We start from the raw sequence: 25,346 nt of genomic DNA, 5'->3' as shown, positions 1-25,346 counted from the left end.
CTCCCATTTTTGCTCTGTAATTAAAGCGAAAGTTCATCATGACAATTATATATTTTCATTTAAAGGTCCAGTGGGTAACATTTAGGAGGATCTTTTGGCAAAAAAAGGTGGAGCTAGTCATAACCCATCTGAGAATAGGACATACAGGTCTAAATCAAACACTCCCAAATGGACTAGGCACACACTGTAATAAACTAGAAACTGTTAAACGTGTAGTAATTAATAGATTGATGGAGATCATTAATATCAGCACTAGATGATGGAAAACACAACATTACATCGAAGAATCTGCTAGGAAAGACATTAATTAAGAGTAACAGGAGTAATAGAGAGGATGCACTCCCTCCTAAAGTAGAAAACATTTGATAATATAAGGAACATATATTTAAACAAATTAGATTTCAGTGATCTAAATCAGGGCGTATCTTGCTGCCCAATATGTATTAACATACCACAAACTACTTACGTCTTACTCCATTTTAAGTAATTTATTTTTATTTTCCATGTAAACATCTCTTTCTCATCTAAATAAAGCCCCTTTTAATTTAATTTAATTAGTTTTTCCTTTTTGTTTTCCTGCCAATACACTCCTCCACACTCCATCCGTTAAGTGGCGGTAACACACCCATCAGCTGGTTCACCAACCGCCATTAAACCCGTAGAAGAAGAAGAAGAAGTAAAACGAAGCAGAAACCGGAAGTGTGAGAACGATGCTCCCTTGACAACAACCCGAAGGACATCGAACCTGTGGGGAAACAGTCACATAACAACAGGTAAACACAAACAAGTATAGTGTGTTAACGGGAAACCGTGATGAGTGTTTTGTTTGTGACCCTCCTGAAGTTGAAGCTAGCAGTTAGCACGTAGTTTAGCCACGTCGGTTAATTTATTAACTTATTAACTTATTAACTTATTAATTTAGACCTTCACACCTTCCAGATATTAAACTAACTCATATTAATAATCTTATTTTAATAGGGTCAGTCAGTCAAAGTGCGGCCTAACGTCTGGTTTGCATTGTTCTAGCTCATTGTTTCCTCTTCCTCTGTAAAGTTACTGAAGGTATAAAATGTTGTCTGTGTGTTTTAAATGTGTTATTTTACTGGCTTTTAAGTATCAACCCTGAATAACCCCGATTATGTGGTTGTCGTGGCAGCTGTCAACGAGACTGCCCTTTTAAAGTTGATGTGTCAGAAGCAGGAGAAGCAGGCAGGGTGAGGACTGGAGCCACATTGTGATGGCTTACAGACGACTGGGTCAGAACATCTCTTGTGGGGGTGTTCCCGGTCGGCAGAGGTCAGTAGCCGTTCGAGAAAGCTGAACTGGTGACAGGGTTAAGGCTAGAGGTGGGCGATAAATATATCGTTTGCGATAATATCGTCATTGTTGTTTGTCACGATGTGCAAAATTTCCATTATCGAGTATTTAAATTACTTCGACAAAAACAATGAAACGCCCCCGCGGAAACTCCTCACATCCATTAATACACGGTGCAGCAGCGCTCTCTACAGCATGGCAGGATTCAGTCACACCACTAGTGGGCCTACGTGATCACATGACGTGATCTGCGATGGTAGAGAGAAAACGCAAACACCTCCAGTCCCTGAAGCTACCGGTACTTCAGGTGATTTAGTGCCGAGACGTGGGTCCTATTATGGGCTTCAGCGTTCAGAGCGCTAAGCGCCTTCAGCAGAGCGCTTCAAGTTGAAACCTGTTCAACTTTTAACACCGCTGGGCGCTCGGAAAATAAGTTTTTGAGCTCTCTCAGCGCTGTAAACGCGTTTGGTGGACACAAGTCCAGCTCAGACAATTCTAATCACATTTTAAAGGATATCGACTGATTATCGTTATCGCCAAAATCCCACAAAATATTGAGATATTATTTTTTTGCCCATATCGCCCACCCCTAGTTAAGGCTCACTGATGCGCGCGGGGAGCGAAGGCTGGCCCGTGTAGTCCGATCCAACAGACGAGCTACTGTCGGTCAAACTGCTGAAGAAGTTCATGCTGGTTCTGATGGAAAGGTGTCACAGTTTGTTGTGTTCAGGGCCAGTCAGGGAGCCCGGGTTGCCATAATGTTATGGTTGATCAGTGTATGGTGGACAGACTGATGAACAATTTAATGCGATCCATTATCGGGTGCCAGTAGAGCTGCACAATCGGTATCGAACTCACGATTAGAGAGCACTGATTTTCTTAAATTCAGATGTAGGCTGCTTTTATATGTGGTTGTTCAGCAGTGTGAACAGTCCGATCAGAACTCATGGGACTTTTATGTCACTCTAGGTCGACATTCGTCATGCGGGTCACTTCAGGACCGTGAAAAATCAGACGTGAGCAACAAATCACAATTGAGCGCTGAAGTGTTGATTGGTAAGTTTTGGAGGTATTATTCTGCATTCATGTCATATTTTGTGTGACTTGATGTTAGTCAATAAGGCTATCCTTGAGGCTGGTTTATTATAATTCTGCGTAAAGCATTTATTGAGCGTTGAGCATTTATACCTGTGTGCTGTTGTGTCTGCATGGTGGGGTTTCTCTGCCACTGTGTTGAGTTGTGACTGAAATTGAAATTCTTCCTTGTTTCTCTTCTGCAATTTGTATTTTTTTTTTTTTTTCTCATTTCGCCCTCCACTGCCTGGTGGCAACGTACTGACGAGGGAATACAACGGGACACACCGAGGCTACACCGTACCTACGGTATCGATTTTGACACAGAGCTATAAATCTCTAGTCTTTAGTCCTGGGCTGAGAATACGCAGCTTGGAAAGCCTTTACAGAGGTGCAGAGGTGTGTGTGTGTGTGTGTGTGTGTGTGTGTGTGTGTGTGTGTGTGCGTGTGTGTGAATAATCCTAGAATTGAAAAAAAACTACGCATTGAACGAATACGAAGAATAGAATATTTGTTTCCAGCCCTAGTTGTCAGTCAGTAGTGCAATAATACAGATCAAGACATATCCCGGTTATTTTCAGCGTTGTTTTTGCAATGTGGTTTGATTTGTCACCGAAAACATTGTCTCTGTTCGGCATTCTGAATGAAAAAGACGGGTTTCTTTGTGGAAGAAGAAAGTGGAAGGGAGGGAATAGAAGTCCCTGGAAAGTTTAAGGATGCAATAGCCCGTGTGGATTCATTTTTAAATAAAACTGCCAACACTTTACATGATTCTTGGATTGTCTTTGTTTTTGTTTTTTTAAAACAACCGTTTTAATTTAAAGACTATTGTTCACTACCAGCGATCAGCACCGTGTTGTCAGCATCGTCTTCCAGTATGATCTAATGTGACGTTCTTAAGTGGAATTTCCAATTGTCAGATGTTAATTTTTGCAATGTGCTTCGTCTGCTGGTGCCAGTCTCAACTGTTTCCAGCAGACATGATCATGGTGTGAAGACGTTGTTTTCTCTCTTTATCTGTGCTTTGTTGCTTTTGCCTTCTCTGTTCTTTCTTGCTAGTGAAAACCAGACCAGAAGACGAAATAGCCGGAACAAATGTTTATCCAACAGCAAACACCAGGGTGGACAGCTCAAGACACGACCGTCCAGATGAGGGATTTTATCCAACCAAGAAGCTGAAGTCGAATCCCATTCAATAACTCTTTCCTTTTTTTTTTTTTTAACTTTTCAGCTTTGCGTTGCCCCTAAAGAGCCCTCTACTTGGAGGGCTCCCAGGGAGCTTACTCCTGATTGGCCAGCAGGCCGCCCAGCTAGCATTGACGCAGACACGCTCGCTCTCCCAAGCAACCTCTACAGTCAACTCCCCACACCTGCTCCCTTTATACCTACAACACCCCCCTCCCCAACTGCTGTGGCCATCAATCTCCTTAACTTTACCAAGATTGCAAACACAATGTCCAATCCCCTGTATAACCCCTATGCCTCTCGGAACCAAAGTTCTACCCAGGGGCAGTATGGACTTCCCCTTACACAGGCAGAGAGAGACCCTCGGAGGACATCTTCTCGTCTTGGACCTGGGTCCAGCTTCACTTCTTCCGGAGCTTCCTCTACAATTTCTGACAACTCTGGGGGAGTTCACTCATCGCTGATGTCTCAGTCAATGGGCTACAGGCCTGAACAGAGTAGGTCCACAATGGACGAGGACATAGAGAGGTCTATAGATATTCAGATTAGCAGAGCCAGAGAGGAGGTGAGGGTTCTTGGCAAACCGATTCATCAGTCCACAGACCAGGGCACTCGCTTTACCAGCACACAAAGGGATGATTTTCGCTCCTCAGGCACAGGGATGGCCTCCTACCCAATGTCCTCAACCTCTGCCTCTCTAGGACACAGATATTCAGACGTTGAAAGTGCCAGTAGCTCCTTGGACTGGTCATCAAACTACAAAAGGCCCACTGCTGATGACTCTAAATATTATTCATCTGCTACGTCTAACTACGCACGCGGTGGTGACAGCAGGTTTAATGCTCCCAGAGAAAAAGAACATGATATGCAGTCTATTCCGGGTTTAGGTGATTATGACTATCCAGTGCCAGACAAACCTGCAGCCCCCACAGAGTCCAGTCGACCCAAATACACCTCTGAATCAGCTGCTAACATCCTTCTGCACTTCGGACTTGAAAAAGAGGACTTGGAACATCTCATCTCCTTCCCTGAAGACCAAATCACTCCTGCGAACCTGCCGTTCATCTTGCGCCAGATCCGCGTTCAGAAGGCCAAGAGTACTACAACAGCAGTTCAGCCAAAACCCTACACCGAACCTCAACCTACCAGAAGCATGAGTGAAATGGACCGCAGTTCTGGGGGGGCAGGAATGCACCAGGAAGAAGTGTCAGCGGCTTATCTCCAACCGAGTAAAGTGATTGACTATGGACATACTGGTAAATATACTGGAGGGGTTGGGGATGAGATTGGAAGGACCAGTGGCGGTACAGCTAACAGTGGTGGAAGTATGTTGCCAATGGACACTTACGATAGTAGCAGACACAATCGAGACCCACTGCCAAAAACTACAACAGAGGCTAAAAGCAGAACCTTGGGTTCTTCACATGAGCAGGCGACTTCTGTTCCCAGTCTCAGGTCTTCGTACAGTTCAGTACTGAAGTCTGTGGCTCCCCCAAGCAATGACCAGACCAAACTATTGCCGACCCAACCGAACCAGGACTTGCAAACTATCCTCAGCTATTTATCTCTGCCAAACAAAGACACAGACAGCAGAGTTTTCAAGTCTGAAGCCTCCAAACCTGTTCCTTCAAAAGAACCAGAGACAGATCACCAGTCAGCATTGAAGACCAAACCAACCAGCACTGTGTTGCATGGTGTGCACCCCAGCCGGCCTGGCCTTGTGCTCATTGGCAGTAATGACACCAGGGGCTCTAAGGATCAGAGTAAAACTCGAGTTCAAGGGTCAACAGTTGCTGAGCAGATGAAAAAGCAGCAGACCCAGCAGCAGATGCAGAAGAAGCCAATGCAGCAACAATCGAAACAGCAGACACCGAAGCAGCCGGTATCACAGATGGGGCGACCGGCGTGGCCAGTTTTTTCTGCCGCACAGACAGTTCCCGCTGCTCCTCTGATCCCCGGCATCAATGATTCCTCGCAGGCCCTGAGACATCCGGCTTTTATCCCTGGAGATCCTCGTTCCATCGTTCATCCTCCAGCTCTGCACCAGGCAATCCCGAGCCTGATAAGCTTCAAGAACATGATGCTGTCGACTACCAACAGGCAGCCTCCTGCAAAGTTGGAACCCGTCAATCGTCTGCCAACTCCGGCCATGATGCATGACTATGCAGCAGCCTCACCGAGAATCTTTCCACATACCTGTTCCCTATGTAACCAACCATGTACTCATATGAAGGTAAGTGGAAGACTGCACCCTGTTTTCTCCCTTTAGGAAATTGCGAGTTGTTCAGTATCTAAAATTGTTTTTAAAAAATAGTTTTTGGGGGGAAGTATTGAAGGGTTTTAATTGTTTTAAAAAGTCGAAGAAGGCATATGCACTCTGTTATTTTACACACACGGCTGAGAAACACCTATGCTTAACCTATACGCTTGCATTACTGTATGGAGAGATGTCTGAACAAAGGGGCTGCCACATAGTTAGGTGCCCTGATTAGTAAGGGGTAGCTCTGCAGCTACCAATCCTTGCTCTTTACTGACTGGTCTGTGCTGGACTTGAACCTGCCACCCTCTGGTTCCCAGGCGAAGTCCCCTCAGCCTGAGCTACAGCCTCTCCAAGCAATACTTTCAAATCTATTTGTGTATGCGTCGATGCGTCTGTCGGCAGAGACGCACCGACGCACACACAACCAGGCATGATCCCCTCCAGACTAGCTACTGATGGAGGTAACGATAAGATGCTAACCGAACCATGGGCTTTGAAGACGTGACGAGGAAGAATCTGCAAGTCTGAAGAACTAAGATGATCAAGGATGCCCCTCCTCCCCCTTTTGTTTCACAATGTTTGAATTTCAACAATTGTTTATGATCAGTCATTCACTTTACTACTGTAACTCATTTCATATCTAACACTAGGTATTGTTTTTTATGTAATATTATGGAGCCGGTCTCCCCTTTTTTGTATATTTTTGTGTCCCCAAAAGAAATTCCAGTCACTTCTACAAATAAATGTACCCGATGCCTCAACAGTTTCTTCTCTGCAGTTTCCACACTGTCCTGGCTCTACTCCGTATGTATCAGCTTGTGTGTGTGTTTTTGTCCTGATCCATACTTGATGATCGCCTTTGCTGAGATGACCGAACCTCAGAAAACTTTGATTTGACAGAAGACTGAAGAACCAGGCATCAAGAACCCTAGAAGAACTTTTTTTATTTTGGTTGTTTGTTGGAACTCCTGTATTTGTTATGTTTCATGATAAAGACTTGTTGTTTTGAGCTCAAATTATTCTTAAGTTGACTATAAAGTCAGCTGTAAGTTTTAACGACAGGGTTGGCAAAGTTGTCGACCATCCATACGCATTTTCAGAATCACTAAAGTCATGATTTAAAACTTTTTATGTACCTCATTTGGGTTTAAGTTTTTTCCTGTTTTTTGGATGACTGCTGATGGCTTAAAGAAAATAGATACATTTATTTTGCTTTTGTAGACACAGGATCTTTTTTAAGGCTGCTGTAATTTTGATTAAAAGATGTGTCCGACAATCCCAACAATGGCAGTTGAGATATTGAAGGTGATTTTAGAAATAGTAAGGCCTATCTAAATGCTGTCTGTTGTTCTGACTACTAGGATTGGATCTCCCACCAGAACACCAGCCTTCACCTTGAGAACTGCAAAGTTCTGCGAAAACAGTCAGTCTTTTTTCCTTTTAACTTTTCACAACATTGAAACATGTCCCTTGAATGGCCTTTCCTGAACCCCCATTGTTGGGAGGCTAGTGAAACAAGTGTCAGACTATATACATTCTTTGAGAATGGTTTCCTAAAGGAGCCTCTTGGTGGATGTTTTATAGTTCTAAGCAGCAGAGCATGTACAGTTCCTCCATATCCTTTGACTTTAGCATCTAGTAAATGCAGCTGCTTTGTCACCACATTCCTCAATACAGAAACCTTTGGCTTTTCTTCTTAAAATCTGGGTCTTTACAGTTTTGTGATTTGTTTGAATTGTTTTTTTCCACAGATACCCAGAGTGGGATGGTGAGATAGCACCCGGGCCCAGGTAAATTTCCAAAGTCTGTAGAAATTTTCCAAGGCGACCAATTTGGGGCTGAAGTCCATCCAAATCTATTAAGTGTCCGTCTGGTTTTAGTTTTCAGATATGGAAAACTAAAGCAAGGCAGTTGTGAACCACACTGCAGATTTTTACAAATTGTCCTTTGCTGTCATTATCTAATGCTTTTCTCATCCATTGCTCTCTTCAGGGCTGCAGACAAAGATGCCAAGCCTGCTGCAACCTCTGCACAGACTTCTCAGCATCGTCACCAGGCAACCACTCATGGAAGTCGCTCCCGTTCCCGCTCGTCCAGCCCCCGTCGCCACCGGGGTTCGGGGGGTAGAAGGGAGCACAGAAAACGATCACAGTCACCTCACACTTCCAGATATACTCGGAGGTCTGTCACACATAAATTCTACTTTATGTAATAACATAGGAGAGCAGGAAAGATACTTCTCACCACCAGATTTTGAAATTACCAATTTAATCTATATCAACATTCATTTTGACCTCTTTGGGTTTGTCATTTGGATTTATCATTAGATTTACTGACTTATAAAGTGATTGACTTTCATCAGGCCCCGATCTCAGTCTCGCTCCCCATGGTATGACCGCCCGACATCCTACCGCTATCGGAGTCCTGAGAGACAACTCTCGCCGAGGAAGAGAGACGAGAAGTGGTCCTCACCAAGGAGGAGTGACGAGAGACGGTCATCTCCGAGACGGAGTCGTGAGAGACAGTCGCCAGCGAGGAGGAGTGATGAGAGACTATCATCTCCGAGCAGGGAGAGGCGATCGTCCACAGAAGAGTCATCCCGTCAACAAAAGAAGTCGAGCAATGCAGAGAGACTGGCCAAGAAGCTCCTGGAAACAACAGGTTTGACAAATTGCAAACAGTTTAATACCACAGGACATAAGTAAACTTGGTAATATTAATTTAAAAACTTGGTAGTCTTGGTACTCAACATACCTGTACCTATTATAAAGCTATATAGTGAATGCCACAAATATTTAGATAATTATTGCAACAAAATAATTGCAAAACTTTGCAAAACTCAAGAAATGTTGTTCATTTAGAAAATGTAGCTATGGTTCAGCTACATATGTAAGTAAGTAATCCAAGCTTAAAACATTTCCCAGAAAAAGATGTCAACAGCTTATGAATTAACAAGCACAGTTAAGAAGTAATTTCCCCCGGGGATTATTAAAGTATTTCTGATTCTGATTCTGATTCTGATCACTTTTGACTCTGTCTGAGACATTGCAATCAAAACACTGCAATTTAGTTTTACACTGTTTTCGTCTTTGTCCCTCTAGCTGTCCAGTCTCTGTCAAAACAGTCAGATCTGGAAGCGGTGGTTAAAACTCTTGCTCCTGCCTTACTGGCCGAGCTAAGCAAGATGAAGTCCCCTTCATCATCATCATCATCACCCTCCTCCTCCGCTTCTAAAGGAGGAAAACCCTACTCATCTCCTCCTTTTGCAGAAGGAAAGAAATTGTCTTCTGCTGCCTCTTTCTTATCATTCTCCTCTACTTTAAAGAAGGAGTTAACAACAAAGCCCTCAAAAGCAAAGCCTATTCTGGAGAAGAGTGAGGCAAGTTCTTCCACAAAGATTAAGGTGTGTCTATGTGTGTGTTAATGTACCAGGGAAATCTATCATCTGGTAAACACTACTTTCTCCTTCCCCTCTTGTGTCTCTATCTCAGTCTTTTAATTTAAAGCTTATCCACATAACTCATAAATCAACAACATTTTACTACTACTACACTACTCAACTCATTTCTATGTAAACAGCATGTTGCCTGAAACAGATGGCATTAAGGTTTGACACTTAAAACACGGATGCATTTTTCTTTTAACCATTTTAAATGGCAGCCAGTTTGAGCAGTTCTAACTTTGTGTTTTTATCTCTCTTTGCTCAGTCTGGTAAAACTTCTCCTCCAACCATGGTGAAACTACAAGGGATTCATAGTTATGTCTCTCACAATGATATTGTCGCTGCTGTGGAGCAATTTGGAAAAACCAAGTCAGTTGTTCTGTTTCGGGCCAGACTAGAGGTATGTATAGAGAGAGTGAAGACTGTGTATGATGTGTCCATACTCTTTCTCAGCTGCTTAAGGCACAATGTATTATAGATTAAACAAATTAACAAATCTAATTAATCCAAAGTCACCAAATTCTCTGTTCTCTAATATATGATACTACTATATAATAACTATTATATATACTCCTCCCCACAGACACCAGAAAGTTAGCCTCTCTGAGCCGCTAGCTTAGCTAATATTACAGCACAGGTACCACACATAAACTTTTGCAAACCTCCATGAATGTGCTTCTAGTGACTGTTAAAGCTCCAGCGGACTCTGTTGTGTTACAAGCGCAGACACGGAGAGTCTAACAGTAGCTGCTTGTGGCTGGTTAGTTCTGTTAGCTCTGACTACCAGCAGCTGTATTTCTGTTACACTGAGCGGTGGTCAGTCCGTCTGTGATAGGTGATCGATTTTACCTCCACTGCACACACTCCATAGCCACAAGGCCATGCTTCCTGTGCTGGGACTATACTTACTTTACTTTAAGGTTTTAAATCTCATGTAAGTGTTAACAAGTGTGGTAATATGTTTAATGTGTAAATGTATTGAGCAGATGGTCCCGACATTTGTAGTAATACAAATTTGTGTGTATGTCAACATGTAGGCTATCGTGTGTTTTGAGAAGGAGGAAGACGCCAAGAAATTGAAGAGCCATAAAAACCTCGATGTGAATGGAACGAAAATTGCTGTTGTCAGAGAAGAGGTATTACACTTTTTCTGTCTTTCTTTCTGTCCCTGAAAAATCTACATGTCAGCATTTGTCTGTATTTGTTAGTAAACAATTTATTTGTTTACAGGAGACTGACTCTAAGCCGGAGACTGACTCTAAGCCGGAGACTGACTCTAAGGAGCAAGAGACACCTCCTCAGAAGTAGGATTTGTTTCTATATATCGTGTCTATCCTATGTTTGTTAAATGTCATTCATATTGTTCATTTTATTACAGATAATTGCTCACATATTTTTTTTTTTGTTTAAGTCATTCCAAGAATTAAACCTTTGAGGGACTGTACTCTCTTGACCCATGTAACTATCTTTTGTTCACAGAAAACCTGAGAGTGTCTCCACTGTCTCCACACCTGAAACCACTCAATCCACAACCACCACCACCATTACAGAGGAACTTCTCCCTACACCGAACATGCCTCCGCTTGAAGAGCCTCTACCCTCTGGAGACATAAAAGCTTCAACAATCAAACTTGCCAATCAGAAAATTGCAGCTAAAGGCTCCATTAAAGGCCTGTCAGCTGTCACTAAAGCGAAGGTCTTGGTTTCTAAAGCGAAAAATGTCTCAACCACGCAGATAGCCAAAATGGTAAAAGCAGGAAAGTTGTCTCCAAAGGGACCTGTGAAAAAGCCCACAGAAAAGCAAACATTGTCCTCAGAATCCAACCCCATGGCTTCTGAAAATCAGCCTGACACTGGTGACTCTATACCTAATAAATCTGAAACCAGTGTTAAAGAGCCTGCTGGAGAGCAGAAAGAGACAGCTGAGTTTGATAAATCAGCAAACATGACTGTTACTGAACCAACAAAAGGCAATGAGTTTGTCACTGAAGCGAAGCTCTTGGCTTCCAAAGCAGAAACAGCCTCAACTACACACAAACCCCAAACTCCAGCAGACAAGTTGGCTGCAGCAGGAGCTGTGGCAAAAGAAAAGGTTGAAGAAACTGCTGCAAAGGCTGTTAGTGTGCCTTCCAAATCTACTGATGTAGAAAATCCTAAGCCTAAAGAATCTGAAACAAAGGTTCAAGATCCTGTGGTGCTGCCAAAAGACACAGATGAGATTGTTGAGACTGCAAATGTGACCCCTTTTGAACCCGAGCATCAAGCAAAACTTCACAAACCCAATGACACTGAAGACACTGAACCAATGCAGCTTGGGGAAACAGTAGTTGAAGTGGCAGAGCCCAGAGAAGTTGGAGGTTGTGCTGACAGCAAAGGGGTACAAACCACAACTATAAAGGCTGTGCAAGAAGTTTCACCAGGAAAACCCAGTGATAGCCAACCACCAACCAGTACAGTTGAGACCAAACCAACAGAAACCATTGCCAAAGCTTTACTGCACGACCAGCAAAGAATCCTGTCAGGACCAGAGTTTGCTGCACAAAGGCCAGAGACCACGACAGACGCTTCACAAGTGCAACAGCAGGCTGCCAGAAGCCCAACTGAAGCTGCTATGGAGCTGCCAGCTGGAGGGGTGGAGACAAAAACAATGCAAAAAGGTATGTCGGAGACCTTTTTCATAATGGATGGATGGCAAAGTGTGTCAAAATGTGGCATGTGGTGTTTGTAGAATATGAAATGTGTTGGAATGGAATAAAGGGGGAGTGGGGGAGTAAAGGAGAAAGTGGAGATGATCAAGTCTCAATTGAACTGATGCATCACCATTGCATTTGATCTTTTGAAGATCTTGTGACTGCATTGAAGACACAAACAGATGCAGCATCAGCCAAGGATGAATCTGTCACAACTAAACTAACAGCTGCAGCAGTGAGCGAGCAGCAACCGGCAGCATCCACGTCGTCCTCGACTGCAGTTACCACTCTGACTATTGGAGAGATGGCGGAAAAGTACCTTGATCCAAAGAGAATAAGTAAGAAATCCAAGAAATAGAGGTTGTCTGTCATAAATGTTTGCATGAGATCATAATTTTGCAGTTGTTTCTTTTTTTTAATTTCTATTTTTCTTTCTCTCTTTCACAGCGTGCCTTAAGCGGAAAACCTGCTTCTCACCAAGAGTAGGTCAAATCACTTCTCCTGAAGATATTAATTATACCAGAGTAGGGGTTTTGTTGTATAACAAGAACAGAATGAAGTGATGCACATATAGGCATTAAAATGTCCTTAATAAATAATCGAGTTTGAATCTATTAAATGAATGTGTTTATAATAATATAGAATGAACAGAAGTTACAAGAGATATAAAGTGCACTTGTCTGAACTTATTCTTATTCTTATTCTTATTTATTATTATTATTATTATTATTAATCCTCTCTTCTTTGTTTTTCCAGTTTTTTAAACTTGGTAAGAAACAGTTGCTTATAACCAAACTGCCGAGATATTACGATGGCTGCTACACAGAGGATGACGTTGCCAAACTGCTCATGCCGTTTGGATTTCAACATGAAGATGAGAGCCTCTATGTTGTTCCTCAGGCATGCATGGTAAGCACCAGGTTATCATTGGTTTGAACTTTACATCTAAATTAGAGTCGCAGCAGCAAATGCGTGCCGTCACTTCATTGTTATGTATTCACATCGGGAGCATCACCAAAGTCCAGCTCCAGCAGGGCCCACTTTACAGTAGCAACATAGAATCCTAAAAACTCCAGTGTGCAACCTCCGGATGTTTTTTTGTCAGTGTGGACATTTAAAAAACATTTTTAAATTTCCCTCATAATGGTGCTTAAAAGTCTTAAATTTAACCTGCAGAAACCCTGTTTTATTTTTTGGATCACTGATCATGATATTTTTGACATTTTCCTGCTGTGATATATACATCGTTGGTGCCTGTGTGAGATTTTAACCACATTTAAAGACGTAATATGCGACTCAAAACGAGAATTAAATTGTTCTTTCTGTTTTTCCTCTTAGGCCTTCGTCCGGGTGCCGACACTGGAGGCTGTCCTGGAAATACTGAGATTCTCCAAAAAGCGTACTGGTTTCAAAAGGTCCATACTCCGTTTTCATGTAGTGGATAGCGGCATTACAATGACACCGGTAAGCACAGATTTTAATATTTAATATAAATATCTGTGCATACAAAGACAGTCTAGTGTGTACTGACATTAGGTGAATCTGATGTATTATGGAAAAGTATCTAACAATGCCTTCTCTGATGTTTCTGTTTTAGTTTGGATTTTATAAATCATTGATGAGGGTGATGCAGTCTGTAAGTAATGAACACACACACACTCTCTTAATTCCTCATTTCTAAATTGCTTTAAATTTTGTTGGTAAAAAGTTTAAAAGAGGTTGTGAATATAACTTTGTGCATTCAGATACATTACAAAGTGAAAACTCCCCCTTTTTGTCTCAGTTAAGAATTCTTACTTCATGCGTTTGTCTCACCAAATTATTTAATGTAATAAAAGCTGGACGTTATCAACACTAATGTAAAACAGTGTTCAGGATCCAGATATTATCTTTTACTTTGAAAAACTATTCAACATTTATTTATTGCAACTATGCATTGCAGTTCTGTGTGTGTGTGTCTCTCTCTGTCCACTTGTTTATGTTTTGTTTTGAATGTTCACTTTCTGTTCTTCATTCAGCCTGTGATTGATGACGGATCGAGAACAATCTTCATCAAGAACATCTCACCGAGTGAGACCAGGGACCTCAGAGAAGCAGTGAAAAAAATCGGTTTTGTCAGGAACTTCCTGCCTCTCCTCAACAAGGTATAAATGCACACATACATTTCTGTAAGTCACTTTAAAAGAAACGGTTAAGTCACGTTTGGGTGCGTGTGCTTGTGTGTTCCAGGTATTTATAGAATTTGAGTCTGTTCGCGATGCTGATCGGCTCGGCGTTTGGTACAGTCTCCTGAAACGAGCCTCTGGACATGAAGTTCAGAGGCTGAACACACCGAGCAGCAGCTCCACATCACTACGTAAGTCTCTGTTGTAGGAAATGAAAAGAACGTACACCTATGATATAAAATGTAACATTTGAAACAAAGGTTATCAAGAGATAAGATAGAGAGAGCAACATCTCCTCAACTGTGTCCTGGTTAACAAATGCAACATTATTATTTACTGATAACAGTGTTGTAAGTTTAATCAACATCATCTAATTGCATACAAGACCTTAAACTGTCTATTTTGTCAATAAAGAAGTTGAAAATAATTAGCGATCATATAATATACTATTGTTATCATTACTACTACTACTGACAATAATAACAATAATTATTAGTGTTATTATAATAATTACTTTGTATAGCATAAAAAAAATGCTTAACATGCACATTAAAAACAGCAGTAATAAAAAATAAGATTAAGAGCGGAATATGAGTAAACAAATGCAACCAAAAACCCTCATCTTTATTGTTTTGTCACTCCTCAGATGTATTCCAACGTGACACTTTTTTTCGTGTTTCGTTTCTGCAGCACCGAAACTTCCTGAGAACGCTCTGCCGGAGAGCAAGGATGCTGTTGCCGGGGCAACTGTCCCACCAGTACAATTTGGCGTTCCACATGGCAGCATTGCTCCTTTTTGGGTCACGATAAAAACTAGTCCCTTCCTCTTCCCGACCATGTCTCCTTGGTTCATCATCCCAGGTGAGAGAGACATTAGTCTCACATTATAGTTTAATACTGCCAAATTAACCATGTTAATGTTCTCAATGTGTTTCAATGTTTAATTTATAACTCCAAGATCACCTGACCGTCAGAGGGAAGGACGAGATTGAGGTAATCGCATTTCTCTATATAACTCAACCCAATTTTGATTTTTGTATTCAAATGGCATCCATCTAAACTGATGTAGTAGTAGTAGTAATAATAATAATAATAATAATAATAATAATAATAATAATAACAATAAAAATAATTTAAGGAACGCATTTTTCTGTAGACAAAGAACATAAATGTAATTTACTGTATCTATTTACTCCTGTGTTGTCGGGGGTTCAGGAAGCAACCAGTGCTTTTGCTCATCAGCGTCAACACACAAATTAAACTTTGAGCTTTGAACTTTGTGTTTTCTAGAAGGCCCGAGGTCGCGGTTCTATGTTCCCCACAATCATGATGACGGGTTTTCCAAAGGGAAACTACACACAGGAGGAAGTGGCCAAGCTGGTCTGGCGGTATTTCCCCAAACAGAACCTTCACGCCTTGTACTACAACGTGGTTGTCTTAACACTGCAGAGGAGGGTAAGGAGTAGAAACTGAAGACCGTAACAAGCAAAAACTATTATTATAAATACAGTTTTGAGTGAAATGGAGCTGGGTTTCATTGTTGTTCCTTTCCTCTCTGTCCTCTCTTCACCTCCAGGCCTTTGTGTATTTTGCCGACTGGCCTACGTGCTGTGATTTTGTCCGAGATCACATCATAAATCCGGTGTCAGTCAAAGGCTGCATGCTCAGCGTCCACTTTGTCTTGCAAGACTTGAGTCCTGAATCCAGTGAGGTATGGACACTAAAGGGTGAACTTTGGGCTGTGTTGCTGTGTCAGAATCATGATGGGATAGAAAAAAACTACTTTCAGAATTAAAAAAGGAATGAAGAGCAATTTCTCTTTCTTTTATCATAATTGTATTAATAGTTTATACTACAAATAGCTAATTTCTTCTGTAGAAAGTTCAGAGGGATATAATAACAGATATACAGGTGTTGTTAGAGGAGATCTCCAAGTACACAAGTTGGGCTGTTTGGGGGAATGAAAATTAAATGTTATTTAAAATGTGTATTGACATCATCTATGACAATCCATGACTTTATAATCTTTCTGCAGGAGATGATGTACAAAAATCTAATGAAGTGGAGCAACGCTGTAAGTCATTACATCAGTGACTGTACCGACCTTCCAACATTCAAATCTCTGACAAAAACTCACCTTTTTAAAATTACTTTTAATGTTTAGCTTAGTCTGTGTTTTTAGTGTTTTACTATTTGATGTTATTTTGCTGCTTTTATGTTTTTATTTACTTCACTTTTCTAAATACTCAAAGACATTTAGTGTCTTTGAGTATTTAGAAAAGTGCTTAAAAATAAAATGTATTATTTTATTATTATATTATTATTATTATTATAATTATTATTAATAATAATAATAATTAGAGTATTATTCATTATTTCAGTCATTTATGTGAATCTTTAGTTAAATGTAAGCTGATATATTTTTTATCTCTGGGTCTCACCACCAACTGTTTCTGGCTCTTCAGGGAGTTCCTGAGCTAAAGTCACTGGAGGAGCGGTTGCTGTGTGTGGAGATTTCTGAAACGTCTGTGGACATCGTCAGGATGGTCATGGAAGTGGTGTCGTCCATCGCGACCTTTGTCGGCTTCCTGCCGCTCGCCAACAGGGTACAAGAACACAAACACCTGCACTTCTTACATTTTTAAATGTTGGGAGAGCCGCTGTGTCAGTCTATCTGCAGAGTCTTGAAAATTCTTAGAAGCTTTAGAAGGGTATTTAAACGTCTTAAACTTAATTAAAAAAGGTCTTAAATATGTATTCTTTACTTCAATAGGCACATAAAATTTATATAATAATAGTTTTAACTTTTTTGTATGTGATTGCGGGCTATCAGGAGATGTTATATATTGTGCATGTTGGAGGCTGTTGAACCCTTTTTGTAGACTTGCCATTCTTTGACCAATATGACCATTAAATGTGTATTAAATTTAAATCTGTGTTGTATTAAAAAGGACTTAAAATGTCAGACTTTTTGGGTAACATTATAGAAATGTTGTATGTGGATTATATTACAGCTATTCTGAAAACCATTAGATTTACTGATCATTTAAACTTTTTGGATTCTAGTGCCAGTGTTGACCAAAAAGTAACACAAATATGACAAGACACTGGACAGTTTTTAACTCTTGCTGCGATGGAAACATCTGTCTGTAGAAAGTGTCAAATGTTACACTATGTATGTAACTTCCTATATAATGGATTCTTATGGGTTGTTGCTTTCTGTTTGTTGCTTCTGTCCCGTCACTTCCTTCATCTGTCTTTCCACTTAGATCTGCATTGAGATGGCTGACTCCAGCGGTGTAACGCAGGTGGTGGAGAAATACAAAACCTTCTCACCGGACTCCTTTAAAAAGCGCACAACTTGGTATGCATGTGTTTGGAGTAATAATGGGGTTAAAATGGGGTTAAATTAGTTTTGTAATATGTAGTTTCAGCACACAGTTGTTATGAAAGCAGGTCACCCCTGTATGTGTTATCACACTTAAACTCAACACTTTCTTCTTTTTCTCTCTGCAGGAGTAAAGTTCAGCGTTTTGAAACGTGAGTATATCAGAGACATGTTTAAGTTACCAAAAGTATGAAAGTAATCATTGTGATGAGTGTATTTTTTTTTATAAGATAGCTGGTGGCCCCAAGTCCCATTTGAGTTCAAGATTAGATTAGTTGATTAGTCAATTGACTGAAAATGAATGGGCAAATATGTTTTTAATCATTTAAGCAATTTGTAAAGCAAAAATGCCAAAACATTCTCCGTTTACAGCTACTCCAGTGTGAGGAAACCAGCAAGTTTTCTGCTTTTAAATCATTGTAAACTAAATATGCTTGGTTTTTGGAAACACGGTTAAGAGACAATAGGGATTTTGATATAAAAACACTAATGTGTGCTTCTCCAATGTGAGGAAACCAGCAAGTCTAAATATGCTTGGTTTTTGGAAACGCATCAAGGATTTCAACAAGGATTTAACAAGGGAAATGTTGAACAGAGAATTTCACTATTTTACTGACACAAAATAATCAATTCATTGAGAAAATGGTCTGCAGATGGATTGATAATGAAAATAATTGTTACTTGCGGCCCTAAAGGTTTTACAGGACAAGAAAAGTTGCTGATATAGATGGCTGGACAATTAACTTGTATTTCCTTTTCTGTTACTCATTTTAGTTTGAAGAGCCTTAAACAGCGTCTAGATGATTCCAGAGAGATCACAATAAACTTTGAAAGCTACACCATCAATGTCGTGCCCAAGCCCCCAGCCGCGAAAGGTCAAACCCAGCCTCCTTCATCTGAACCTTCGGATAATGAGTCACAACCTGCTCTGCAAGCCAGTGGCCTTGGTGGAGCCGCCAATTCTGAGCCAATCACAGAAGGAGCAAATGTTACCACCACATACGATGTAGAAATGGAGGAGGATGGTGAGAAACCAGCAACTGAGATCGCCATGGATTCCACTATCAGTCCTGAGGCAAATGAAGCTGTAGAGAAAGTAGAAGTAAAGAAGGAAGAGGGATCACAAATAACTTCAATTGCTCCTGCTGATGTGACCTCTGCAGGCGACAGTGGAAACACAGTCCCTGCTGCTTCCAGCTCTACTGCTTCAGCCACAGCGTTCATGCCTGAAGAAAAGTTTGCAGAACTTCCTGAGATTAACACCGACATTGTCAAGGCCCTCACGGCAGCAGTTCGCCAGCACAAATTTGCACAAAGTAGCAGGTCCCAGAGTCAGGAGAACGAGGTGAGGCCTCGTTTCAAATCTCACTCAACATGATTACATTTGGCAAAACTGTGTCTTGCAAAAATTTCAAGTTAAATGCAGTTCAGATTTTATTTGCATGTCAGTTATTCCGGAAAACTGTTTTGTGTTTTTAGAGCCTCAGCAAAAATAACACAAGCTCTGCAACTGCAACGGCTGAAAATAGACCTCAAAGAACGGTAAATGCAGCACTTCTTTATGCCTTATTTTACCCTTCTGTTTCAGCAGATAATTAGAACCTCAACCCTGATTTTTTCTCTGACAGTTCTCCCCATTCCTTTTCACAACTCCTCGTTAATTAAACAAATGTATGCAATAAACTAATAGTTTAACAACCACCTAACTGCCTTTTTTATACTGATTACATTTCTTTGTCCTAGGAGCCTCAGGATGATTTTACAGCTGACACTTTTTCTTCAGATGCCTATCTTTTCGATGAGCAAAATTTCAACATGGAGGACTTCGTCACTGTTGATGAAGTTGGGGATGATGTAGAAGACACAACCCCCGAGCCTTGTAGCACCTCCTCATCCTCCTCCATAGCAAGAAGAGAAAGGCAAAGCTCAAGTGTGTTGGCTGGTGACAAACAGGCCTCAACAAGGTCTTTGAGAGATTCTAGGAGCTCATCCTCATCGTCCAAGTCAACTAAAGGCTCAAGCACTTCTAAATCAACCTCTGTGTCACCAAAACGGTCAAAGGACTCAGCTGAGCCCACCAAATCCCCTACCAAACCCTCTTCCAATGTCAGGAAGCCCTCCTCTTTTTCTCCATTCTCTACTGAAACCTCTTCCTCCCCCAGTCAGAAAGTACAACAGAGCAAGATAAAATCTCCATCCAAAGCGTCAAATAATGTGTCCTCCGTTCGTAGTACCCGTTCGTCCTCCGTTGCACGTGAAAGGGAAAAGATTAGATCAGAAACATCTGTTGCGGCATCAGTGGATACTCACCTGGAGCCACTTAGAAAAGAAGCAAAAGCCACAGGGGGCACAGTGGCAAAGTCTGACCACAAACTGTCAGCAAAGGGCACTGCTGCAAAAACTGTTGAGTCAGAAACAAAAATAGACCAGCCTCCTCAAGACTGTCACAACGAATGCACTTTAAAAGACCCTGACTGTGATGTTACTGAACAAGAAGCATTTGAAATATTGGACTCACTTGAAGACCAGACTGCAACAGAACATGAAACTGAAACTTCCAGTGACCAGTTAGATCAGCCAACAATTACAGAGTCAGAGTCAGACAACAAGGAAAAAAGGACCAAGCAACGGGAAGGGACTGCTAGAAAAGATGATAGATCGAAAAGGAGTGGCTCCACAACCACAACATCCAAAAGTGAAGAGGAGAAATCACCAAAGAAACAGGACAGGACGGTTAAAACTGAGGAGATGGTGTTTGAGATAGTAGATTCTGTTGAAGACCAACCGGTTCAAGATTCCACCACCGCAGAAAAGTCTGGTAGAAGGAGGAGTGCAAGAGGAAAGAAAGACGATAAAATGTCATTGAATCTGACTGAAGCGTCTGAAAAACTCGTCAGGGATGAGGAGGATACATATGAGATTTTAGATTCTGTGGAAGACGAGACTGCAGATAATGAAGCAACCGTCACAACAAGATCTACCAGAGGAAAATGGGAAAGAACAAGTAAGAAAGACTCTGTGTCACCACTAAAGTCCACAGAGTTATCTGAGCCCACCAGATCCCCTACCAAACCCTCGTCCTCTGCCAGTGACAGTAAGCACTCTTCTTCTTCTCCACTGTCTGACCACAAAGTTACAGTTACACAGGGCATTGGTGCAAAAACTGTTGCGTCTGAGACAAAAATGGAAACGTCAGAGATGCATCCACCTCAACAAGGACATGGGTCAGAGTTGAGTCAAGCCCAGAGTCTGGAGATTGATGTTAATATCAACACACTCGAAGACCAGAAGAAAAGCAAAGAGAAAGGGAAAGAAGAAGATGATAAGCACACAGATGAGGAGGATGGTGAAAACTATCAAATCCTTGATTCACTCGATGATCAAATGGATGAACAGATAAATGACTTGGACAGCGTCAACGATAAAGGCAAAGCCCGCCCAGAGGAGTTGGTTGGTTCTTTTGAAGACAGTGTTACCAAAGAACAAGCAGCTACAAGTCAAGATGACAGTCACCTGGTCCAAGATGGCGGTTCCACAGTGAAGCAACTATCTAAGGAAGATGCAGTTCCAGTAGTCGACAAAACTGATGATGCAGTTAAAGATCAGGAGACAAATAAAGATAATTTCCAAGTGTTGGATACAGGTAGGAAACAAGCACGGAAACAGGACAGGCCGGTTAAAAAGTATGAGACATGGACAAAGACGTACTCCACTACAGGAGTCTGCAAAGAGATCAAAGAGACAACTGAGGAGATGGTGTTTGAGATTGTAGATTCTGTTGAAGACGAACCGGTTCAAGAGGCTGCCACCACAGAAACATCTGGTAGAAGAAGGAGTGCAAGAGGAAAAAAAGAGGATAAAGTTACATCGAATCTCCCACAAACATCTGAGAAAACAAAAAAAGAGGAAACGCCAACAAGAAGGAGGCACACTCCTGCCAGAGAGTCACAGGAACTAAACAAGGAACCAACACCAAAGAAAGAGGAGAAAGCCCCTCCAAAAGAGAGCTCACCAACAAAGAAGAGGGATGTTGTTAGAGAGCTAAGTGAGGCGGATGCTCCCTGTGAGATAATGGACTCTGTGGAGGACGAGGTTGTAAAGGATGATCGGCCCGCTGCAGCAAGAAAAGGTAAGAGGGGAAGACCAAAGAAAGAGGTTAGAACAACTAAAAAGAAAGCATAACAATAAAGAAAGTTGACAAAGAAAAATCCAAAAATGTGGCTGGTGAAGAAGAGGAGATGTATCAGATTCTTGATTCTGTGGAGGACGAGACGGTTGATGATCAGTCCCTCACACGACAATCTGAGAGTTCAAGAAAAGAGCACATTTCTAAAAAGGATGACATGAAAACCAAGAACAGCGAATCTCTCGCAGGATCACCCAAGTTTGAGGAGGAGGAAGAGCCCGTGTATGAGATCGTAGATTCTCTGGAAGACACACCAACACGTGATCGCACCGTTGTGGAAGTGTCTGAAAAAGTTGTCGTCAACAAATCAACAACCAAGTCCCAAAGTGATACTGAGACACCGGAAAAGGAGAAGAAACAAAAATCTCCCAAGAAAAACGACGCAACAAGCCCTCTGGTGAACCTGGACGAAGTGAGCGAGGAGGAGGAGGATTACCCTGATGACACGGCAGAGGAGGAAGAACTGAGGAAGAGACAAGCCGCCACAAAAGAGAGGCAGTTAGCCAAGGAGCGAGAAGCAAAGAGGACAAGGGAAAAGGAGGAGAGGAGGACCAGGGAGCAAAGGAGTCGGAGCAGCAGCAGCAGCAGAGGAGGATGTGACAAGGGAAGGACGAGGAGGGGAAATGAGGAGGTGGAGGTAGACACCAAGGAGCTGGTGACTCTGGATGAGGTCGGAGCAGATGAGGCCGGAGAGGAAAGAGCGTGGGAGATCACGGAGGGAGAGCTGCAGACACTCGTCACTCTGGATGAGTTCGTAGAAGAAGAGGAGGACGGAAAGGCTGAGCAAAGCATGCCGGAGACCCGCCCACTCCACCAGGAGGACGAATCAGAGGACTCCTTGAACCCAGAGGTTAAGATTGAGATTGGAACAATACGGTGAATCCCTGTAAAACAGAGAGAACCACTGATACTAAAGATCTCATTTGTCTCTTTTTAGACTTTGGTGACTTTAGATGAAGCTGGCAATGATGAGGAAGAGCAGCCGCACGAAGAACAAGCTGAGAAAACATCAAGATCTGCTAAACGCAAACACGATGACGACACAGGTGTGTGTTATTCTGTCAGTACACAGTATAGTATACTTACACAGGTATATTTTACCCTCAAGAGAACCATTGATTGTCTCCATTTAACTGTGATTTCAAACCAAAGGACCCTTTTACCTGCAGATATTTTGTCTTGTGTAAAATTGTTTGTTGCTTGTTGTTTGTAAAAAGGTTTCTGTGTTGATGTTTGTCCGAAACTTTAATTTATTTGTCCTGTCTTAGAGGAAACTATGAACTTTGTGACGGTTGATGAAGTGGGAGAGGTGGAAGAGGAGGAGGCAAAAGAAATAACAACCAGGACAAGAGGCCGAGCCAAGAAGAGAACCACACAAACCTCCGGTAACACAGACATCTATACATTTTTATATAATCATGTAAAATCTCTAGATACTCAAACAGCAATATTTGGCTTCACTGTTTTTCAGTGATGGAGAACTTAAGATTGAATCAATAATTGTCTTTTGCCACAGTGAGAAGATCAACCAGAGGGAAAAAAGTAAGCACAAAAGAAGAGAGAGAAGAAACTGACGTACTGCCTCCCACTTCACTCGATGCCTCCTCGTCATTGGACAAAGATCCGTCTACGTTGTCGAGCTGCGACCAGCCGAAGGTCCAGAAGACTGAGACTGAGGAGGAAGCAGCGAGCCAAGCCCACACAGATGCTGCCTCTGCTGGGCAGGAGCTGCAGCCAGAGCGCCCTGAGAACCAAACACTGGAGGGAGGCGTGGAGGAAGGAGAGGAGGAGAAGGAAGGATGGAGCAGGGCGGACATTAAAGGTACAGAGAGCTGAAAGACAGACGGACTAAGGCCATTTATGCACTAACAGACATTTTATGCTTCAGTTTTAGTGTACTGTCCACACTGAGCTGATATTTTATGGATTGTTGTTTCTTTAGTTGTGAGTAAACAGAGGAGGGAACTTGTCGGACCCGAGGCAAAGAGATCTCGTTCTCAGTCTCCTTCTGTCGCTGCTGATCTCAAACTGCCGGCATTCAAACCCAACAACCCCCTCGGTGAGACACACTAACACACTCCTATTTTATCTGAAAGCGACACAAGATGCAAATGTTTCATCACTTTCTCCTCCTGTAACTGTCACTGTCTCCCTCTTCAGGTCGGGAGTTTGTGGTCCCCGGGTTCTTCTGCAACCTCTGCTCTGTTTTCTACCTGAACGAGACCACCGCCAAGGACCTCCACTGCAGCAGCCAGAGACACTACGACAACCTGCAGGTACACACAGACACATACACAACACACAACATTTCAACTGTAGCAAAATTAAGCCTGTCCCTTTTAATAAAGACAGCACCTGTGACACAAAGATACATTGTCTGGAACAGAATTAGTTACACTAAAAATGTTAAACTATACCTTTTTTTTAGATGTGAAGTTGTCTTTTCAGAGGAGAGACTAACACCAAGAACTTGGTTTTTATTTCTCTCAACAAAACACACTGTTAGCCTCTCATTGTCTGTTCTCCCACTTTTTTTTTACAGAAACATTATCAGAAGCTCGAACAGAAACCGTCGACAGGTTCAGCACAAAGCTATCAAGGCTCCGTCTCTGATTGATCCCGACTTTATTCACTGATTCTCATTTATTTTTGTGAAAAATTTAAATCAGATTAAGCTGGACAAGCTTTTCTCACCGCTGCAGAAACTTTATGTGACAAATCAGTGTGTAAAATAAACCACGTTGGTCTTAATAGCTCAGAAAATAATCAAATTTTTTCATGTAAAGGATTTAAAATTATATCATAACAATAATAAATATTTAGCATCAGTCAAAAAAAACAGAAATGCAAGTGGATGGAGTTAATTCACATTTTCTTTAAGAGTTAAATTTAGATTAAACTTGTCTACAGCTCAGATTTGTAAAGACATCTGCTCGACCGGTTTACTTCACAGAACAGGAAGAGGGCGCTGTTACTCCAGTTCTTGTCAGCATTGTCAGTCAAACTGGATTTTACTAAATGAAGATTTGACTATTTGTTCCTTTCCTGCGTATAAAAATGTTTCCTGTGGTGGAAACTTATGGTGACGCTGCTTAAAAAAATATTCTACTGACATAATGTGAGTCAGGTCTTCTCGAGTGATGATTTGAACCATTAACCCCTAATGGAAGATGGTTTAAAAAATATAAATTTCATCGCGTTTATACTCTTCAGGGAAGGATGGCAGAACAGGAAGCAACTCTGGTGATGTAAAATAAATCTATTAACACTATTTAATTTTCTGTTTCTCACAGTAGGGAGATAGATCTTCACCCTGCTCTCATTTAGCTCATACAAATCTTATTGTATCATCATTTTCTTGACATTTTGGATGGAGCATGTATCACCTTTCTGAGGGATGAACTGTTACTGTGGGAGCTTAATTAATTAACTCAAACAAATTGTATAAATGAAGCCTTGCCTCATTAATTAATGACAATCTAAATATATGAGGGTGTTTTCTGGACAAACACTATCGATGTGACAATGTGAAGACGATTTGTTATTGTTTTGAAAAAGGGTCAACAAAGTACGTTGACTGACTTCTGTTGTAATTTGCTTTGTTCTGTTTCTATAAATAAACTAAAACCTGTGCATTGA

At 41.6% G+C, this 25,346-nt stretch overlaps 1 protein-coding gene across 1 annotated transcript; it reads left to right on the top strand.

Annotated features, from left to right (window-relative positions):
- Positions 1-659: 659 nt before the first annotated feature.
- LOC127363570 (uncharacterized) lies at positions 660-25,346 on the top strand. Its single transcript, XM_051400244.1, is given in 36 exon segments — positions 660-773; positions 2,287-5,809; positions 7,198-7,259; positions 7,588-7,626; positions 7,829-8,017; positions 8,199-8,497; positions 8,938-9,239; positions 9,544-9,678; positions 10,316-10,414; positions 10,509-10,582; positions 10,758-11,935; positions 12,121-12,306; positions 12,416-12,450; positions 12,725-12,877; positions 13,307-13,432; positions 13,566-13,604; positions 13,987-14,112; positions 14,198-14,324; positions 14,824-14,994; positions 15,092-15,126; positions 15,424-15,588; positions 15,710-15,844; positions 16,169-16,207; positions 16,599-16,739; positions 17,403-17,497; positions 17,650-17,673; positions 18,296-18,866; positions 19,001-19,063; positions 19,265-21,701; positions 21,704-22,557; positions 22,645-22,753; positions 22,976-23,092; positions 23,224-23,529; positions 23,650-23,766; positions 23,868-23,983; positions 24,250-25,346. Coding segments are annotated over 35 exon segments (10,107 nt in total). The 5' UTR covers positions 660-773; positions 2,287-4,441; the 3' UTR covers positions 24,325-25,346.

The sequence above is a fragment of the Dicentrarchus labrax genome, unplaced genomic scaffold (assembly GCF_905237075.1).
Source record: "Dicentrarchus labrax unplaced genomic scaffold, dlabrax2021, whole genome shotgun sequence".
In the NCBI taxonomy this organism is placed as follows: Eukaryota; Metazoa; Chordata; class Actinopteri; family Moronidae; genus Dicentrarchus; species Dicentrarchus labrax.
The sequence above is the reverse complement of the archived record's forward strand: the minus strand, read 5'-3'. Positions and strand labels throughout refer to the sequence as shown.